The following is a 6,438-nucleotide window of genomic DNA, read 5'->3' on the forward strand; positions in this document are numbered from 1 at the left end:
TTAAAACTTGTAACTGACAACTAAAACACAGACATTGCATTGCTTACTAAAAATATGCCACCAAGGAGATGTCTGTCTGTGAGGGGCTTGCCAAGACCTATGCACTGGAACAACTCTGATTTACTAACTAATTAACACACACTGAATCATCATTTAACTAAACAACACTGGGAGTTTCCAGATGGTTTCACTTCCAGTTACCTAGGACTTCAGACTACAGTACACAGGATAAACTATAATGTGATAAACCACAGTCAGTCTGTTAAAGGGTCAGGGTAGCCATGCTTTAGATTCAAACGTGTTTAACTTCACTCACGGTAGAGTTTGTAGCAGTCAGGAAAGACAGAGTCTTCAACAGAAGCCATCCTGCATTGTCTGTCTGTGTTGTCTGGCTGTGTGACTCTCCCCTGTCTGTCTCCTCTGTCCTGTCTGTCTCCCTGCTGTCTATCTCACTGTTGTCTATTTCTTCTGTGTTGTCCGTCTCGTCTCTTCTCTGGAAGAACTGCTGCACCTCGTAGCGAGCCTCCTCTAGGAGAGGAGACACAACAGGGGTTCGAATCACAGATACACCCAAGGCGTAGAAACACATACAAATCTGTCCAGGAACAACCCCATAACACCTAACCTTAGACACTGAAGCTTATCAAAGGACAAGGTGGAGTAGCTACTACCATATTTCTTACACTGTATGTAGCCATTCCTTTCAGATCTACTTGAAGGGCCTAGTGGATAGGAAAGGAAACCCTTACCTTCAAACTGAAAGCACACTTACTAACAGAGTTCTCAGAGAGCCTGTTCTAACGCAGAGGGTAAAAATAGTAATAGTATTTTTACCATCCACTGAAACTACTCTCACTTTCTAGTCTCAAACACCAAGGTCTGCAAGAGGTATATTTGTGTTTTGTTATTCAGTTTGACTGAGTTTCTAAACCACACTGTATTGGTGACTTTCTAAAGAGTTGCTCCAGTACAGTTACTGTACTGTGCTGGTACGTAAACACTAAACTATTAAACCAATAACTTCAAGACACTATGTTATCTGTATAGAGGTTCTGGTACAGCAGAGAAACACACAGCTAACAGAGAAACATGACATACAGTACAACACTAAAACATAGTTTGGAATTAAAAACAGAATTATCCACTTCTCTAAAGAAGTCAGGTAGTACTAACATGCAAGCATGCTCACACACAAACAGTCACGCTCGCACACACTTCCTTCTAATAACGTGCAGTAACCCAGTAAAGCTTATCAGAGAAATATGACTGAAGAGAACTCTAGTGGAGCAGAACACAGAGGGAAGTCATGCCATAACCCTAATAAAGGCATGATGACCATAAAATACCTGCAGGTTTTTCTGCCAGTATGTCATGGATGTTGGAGACCACAGTGTCTGCAGTCAGAGCAGCTAGACTCCTCAGATCCAGCTCCTCTGTCCCACCACCACTTTCACATACCTACAGTAGAAAGAGAGGGAGAGAGGGAAGGGAGAGAGAGAGGGAAGGGGGAGAGAGAGAGAGGGAGAGATGGTTACTGTAGTTAGGTTTAGCTAGCATTGAGTGCTGCTAGTTTACTTTACAGTGAATAGTCTTACTGCAGTAAATGTATTGATACAGATAAAAACCTGAACTGAGGCAGACTGGAATAGTGGATGCAACGAATTAGTATTTAGCAGAAGTACAGATGCAGGTTTCGTTTCTCTTTTTATGCACTGCAGAATCAGATACACAAATACCAGACATACAATACCAACTACACAAATACACAACACCAGATGTATTGAAACCTGTAAGAAGATATGGATATGGGTGATGTGTTTGAATGGGCCCCTATATACTGGTGAAATCCCATTGCGCAGATCATGGAGCCTGTGTGTGTGTTTATGTGTGTGTGTGTGTGTGTGTGTGTGCACGCATACACACACCAGTCACACGTGAAAACTCCCTCCTTAGTTCAAGGGAAAGACTCAGAGACTGCTTACGCCTGTGGCTACAGTTATCACCATGGTTCTAACCAGATCAATGGGCACGCGCGCACGCACAAGCGCACACACGTGCGCAGACACTCGTCGCGCGAGCACACACACACACACAGCAGCCTACTCAATGGGCACACAGATCAGTGCTGGAATTCAGCCAAAGGACAGTACTTGCCATGATGATTGTCGTTGTCATTAACTTGCTATTATGGGAGCAAATCGTAGGATAAATCCTATCAGTTTGTCTATAAGCATGGTCAAAGGGTCTCTGATTGGGTTATAGTAAAGAAGTGACTTTATCATCAGTCAACCAACATGATCTAATAATGGCCATTTCCTATAGTTAGAGAGAAAGACAGCAAGGGGATACCTAGCCTGCTTCCACATCTGTTTGTGACATATGGCCAACTCCTGTGGCTGTTTGGCATGACAATAACCACAGAAGTTGGCAAGATCGCACAAACACATATGGGACCAGAGATACCACAGTACTGTACCTGTATGTAGAGAGGCAGGACTCGGAGCAAGTGTTCCTCTTTTTGGTCGAGGGGGAGGGGTGTGTCTATCTCGCTCTGGTCCATGGTTTCCTTTTGGGTATGTGTGTGGTCAGGGGAGAGATGTGTGTGTTTCTGGCCAGAGGTGTTCATACTATCCTTGTGTGTGTGTGTCTCCATCTGTTGGAGCATCTCTTGGAGGACCAGTAGGGGATGGGGCTGGGGTCCTCCACCTCTTCTCCCCACCCCTCCCTCCTTCAGATCCAGGGGGGCAGCTAGCTCCCCTGAAGCGCTCAGCTCCCCTGTCTCCTTGTTGATCCTCTCCACGTCAGCCATCTGCTCCTGACAGACAAACAGAGAGGAGAGACACAGGGTGAAATAGAGAAAGAGAGAGACGGAAAGAGGAAGGGGCGGGGGGGGGTTCAGAGTGTTTGGGATAGTCAACCTAAGTTTTCAAAATTCCGGAATTTTCCCTAAATCCCCAGTTTTTCCAGAATTCCTGGTTGGTTGGCTCAGTCTGGGTTACCCCTTAGTGTCTAATGAATAGATTATAATCAGTGTTGGACACATCTGTTTGCAGACAGTGGCAGTGACATAGGAACAAACTTAAAATCAGACTTCACTTCTCCTATTGTCTTCAGTCCCTCTATAAACAATTTTTATCAACCTCTAAGTAGTCAACAGCTCAGAGTGAGAATGGTGAGCATGACAACACCTATAGGTCCCAACTAGTGTTGCAAAAGTATAGAAACTTTCCCATGTTTGTCAGAAACACAGGTTGGAGGATTCCCAGAATCAGGAGCAAATAAGCATGGCGGGAATCATGGCGGGAGATACGTTTCTGGAATTTCACAACCCTAGTTCCAACAATAAACGCAGACCTCTGAGTATTCTCAATTTTCTTTTAATGAGATATAGTGTCACGCCCTGACCTTAGAGAGTCTGTTTTATTCTCTATTTGGTTAGGTCAGGGTGTGACTTGGGTGGGCAAATCTATGTTTATATTTCTTTGTTGGCCTAGTATGGTTCCCAATCAGAGGCAGCTGTTTATCGTTGTCTCTGATTGGGGATCATACTTAGGCAGCCCTTTTTCCCACCTGAGATTGTGGGATCTTGTTTTTGCATTGTGCTGTCTAGCCCTACAGAACCTTACGTTCGGTTTTGCATTTTCTTGTTTTGTTGGTGTTCATTATTAAAGGAAATGATGTACGCCTACCACTCTGCACCTTGGTCTCCTCATTCAAACGACGAGCGTAACATATAGTCACCATGTGACTCACAATAAAGACAAACTGGAACACGCCAGAGGAACTAAGTGTGCCTAATGAACTCCTTAAGAGTGTGATTTGAAAGTGCACTATAAAGAGATATGAACACTAAGGGGTTAGAATGAAATGCAACACAAACATACACCTGGGAGCCAGCCAACTGTTGAAATCATTTGGTTCAATTCATTGAGAGTTTAGCTCACCTTTTGGATCACCGGCACTTTAATTTCTGAAGAATGTTGAGATTTATGACATCACTAACTAATCCTTCTACAGCTCGTGCTAGTCTCCCACACAGCGGTGAGGGAACACACGCACACCCTCTCCCTATCAGCTGTTCACAGTCACATTAGGATGTAATTGTTGTCTTGTGATGTAACACTGGGCTTGCTGAAGGGAAGGAAATCTGCTTCTGTTTGCTCATACTGGTTGTCCCGTGTGTTTGTGTGTGTGTGTGTGGGGGGGTGATGTGTTTAGGAACTACGGTGATCGAGCGAACACACACACACATACACACAGGGCCTTTTGTGCTGCCCATTATCCCTGCTCTATTGGTACACACAGAGACAGATTTAAACATAACTGAGTAATGAGAATGAGCTTCACATGAAGTTGCACTGTGAAAACCATGTAAGGGGACCAAGCGCTGTTCTTTCTCTCTAGCCCTCTCTCTCTCTTTCCCTTTTGCTGAGCTCTTCCTCATACCATGACAGAACTGGTTTGTTCCAGTACAGCAAAGCAGTATTGAGTGGAGGAGCAATATGTCTGTTCACGAGAACATAAACCTGTTCTCCCAAACACAAAAAAATTAAAAACTTCACTATAATACAACCTCACTGTAATAAAACCTCATCCTGGCACAAAGACAGCCTGACAAGTCTAGTCTCAGAGCAGGCCCATAGCATATACTGTAACTGTACCTACCTGTGTGAGAGTCATCTATGAGTCCACTGACAGCCAGGGGGATCGGAGTTGTTAAATCCAAACAAGGGTTCTCTCTCTCTTTCCCTTTCCCTCTCTCTGTTCCCATGTCAGGGCATGCAGGCTTTGACCATTAGGGACATGACTTCTCTAGCCCTTTAGTACAGTGTGTGAGTCCTCGAACCTCTCACTAATCTGTGTCTCCTCCACTACAGCAGTCCCTTCAGTAATCTGCAGAGAGAGAGCAAGAGTGGTCTGATCTGAACTTTGCTCCGTCTTACATCAGCAGGGCCAGGTCATGTGCTTCATTTCCTACGAGCCGAAAGCAGAAGTGAAGAACCCTGTTGTTCTGGTAACTATGGCAGTACCCTCCCAGCTCTCGCCACTCCACATTCTGACTGCAATAGAGACCTGTTTGGCTTTTTATAGACCTGTTATGTTACTTGTGGTGCTGAGGAGTAATGAAACGTGTTGCCAAACATCAACAAAATATTTTTTCATATGATTAGCACTTCCCTACCAGTAGCGATGTGTGGGTAAAATCGCCATAAAAAAAGCCATATTACAACCTATGTTGTGATAATTGCGTAACATATCATACTAAATAAAGTGTCTCAGATTTACATACAGAATAATACTAAATGCTATGAGATCAGGTTGCAGCCAGCCAGCAGCGTGTAGTCAAAATATAAGAAAATGCTTGTTAACATGGTTAACTTCTTGATGAAATTAGTATGTTTACAACAAATCAATTGTTTTACACTATTATATTCTATCCAAACAAGATAAATAAACATGCAATCACTATTGAGTGAATGAACAAAATAATTTTGGAACTAACTCTTCCAGACATTTAAATGGTCTGTCGAAGTCAAGGTGTTAAAATCAGGATTCATTGCCTAATGGTCAGTGCTTGACTTGGGCAGGAGCTGTCCAGAGTGCCATATTAGCACTTCAAATTTTGGGGGGAATTGCGTACCGGCTCCTCTATAAAACAAAGTAGCCTATCGCCTAACCAGATTCACACACCGAGGCAAAATAAGGTTGATCAAAGCAGAATGAAGGTGGGATCTGCAATGAATAGCAATGGAGAGTGGGCATTCATTTCCTGATTCCGCTTTGTTAAAGTTTAATTGCCGCGAATCTGTGAATCTGTGAGTGACAGTAGGCTGTTTGAGATCATGCAGATTGAAAATCTGTCAGTGTAACGTAGATGCAGGGAGTCAGAAAGCAAGAGCAATTAGTGAGTTTAATGACGAAGATCATTGAACGATATAAAACAAGAAAAGCGTCTAAACATGGAAACATAAACAATATTGCCTGGTGGATGATAACAACGGAGTGCTATATAAAGGGGAAGTAATCACGAAGGTGATGAAGTCCAGGTGTACCTAATGAGGCACAGGTGTGCATAATGGATGGGTTGCGAGGACCAGTGGTTAGTAGAGGGAGTGGACGTGACAGGAGGAGCGGGAGTGGATGCGTAGCTCAAGCCGCAGGACGACGCTGACCAGGAGGACGGCACCGAAGGACGAGGAGCGGGCTGGTCCGGACGGCAAAGGTGGAAGTCTCGGATTATGTTGGGATCTAGATTGTCGTCCACTGGAACCCAACACCTCCCCTCTGGACCGTACCCCTTCCAGTCCACCAGGTACTGGAGCCGACCCCCACGATGTCTGGAGTTCAGAAGGGACCTGACAGCATAGGCGGGACTACAGTCGATGTCCAGGGGAAGTGGAGGGGTGTCGTGGGGGACGGCATCAGCAAGGGGACCAG

The 6,438-nt window shown here is 44.5% G+C and overlaps 1 protein-coding gene across 4 annotated transcripts in view; it reads right to left on the minus strand.

The window, feature by feature from the left end:
* Positions 1 to 4,999, minus strand: part of wdfy4 (WDFY family member 4) — a 211,162-nt gene extending 206,163 nt beyond the window's left edge. Inside the window, exons 1-4 of one of the 4 annotated variants that reach the window (XM_014198725.2) lie at positions 4,666 to 4,996; positions 2,477 to 2,809; positions 1,347 to 1,458; positions 317 to 528 (exon numbers count right to left, since the gene is read on the minus strand). In XM_014198725.2, coding sequence (XP_014054200.2) covers positions 317 to 528; positions 1,347 to 1,458; positions 2,477 to 2,809; positions 4,666 to 4,680 — 672 coding nt within the window. In that variant the 5' untranslated portion in view covers positions 4,681 to 4,996. Of the gene's footprint in view, positions 1 to 316; positions 529 to 1,346; positions 1,459 to 2,476; positions 2,816 to 4,665 lie in introns of all 4 variants that reach the window. The other 3 variants (XM_014198716.2, XM_014198734.2, XM_045718738.1) reach the window with 3 other exon arrangements.
* Positions 5,000 to 6,438: the final 1,439 nt, after the last annotated feature.

Source organism: Salmo salar, chromosome ssa01, assembly GCF_905237065.1.
Source record: "Salmo salar chromosome ssa01, Ssal_v3.1, whole genome shotgun sequence".
Classification (NCBI taxonomy): Eukaryota; Metazoa; Chordata; class Actinopteri; order Salmoniformes; family Salmonidae; genus Salmo; species Salmo salar.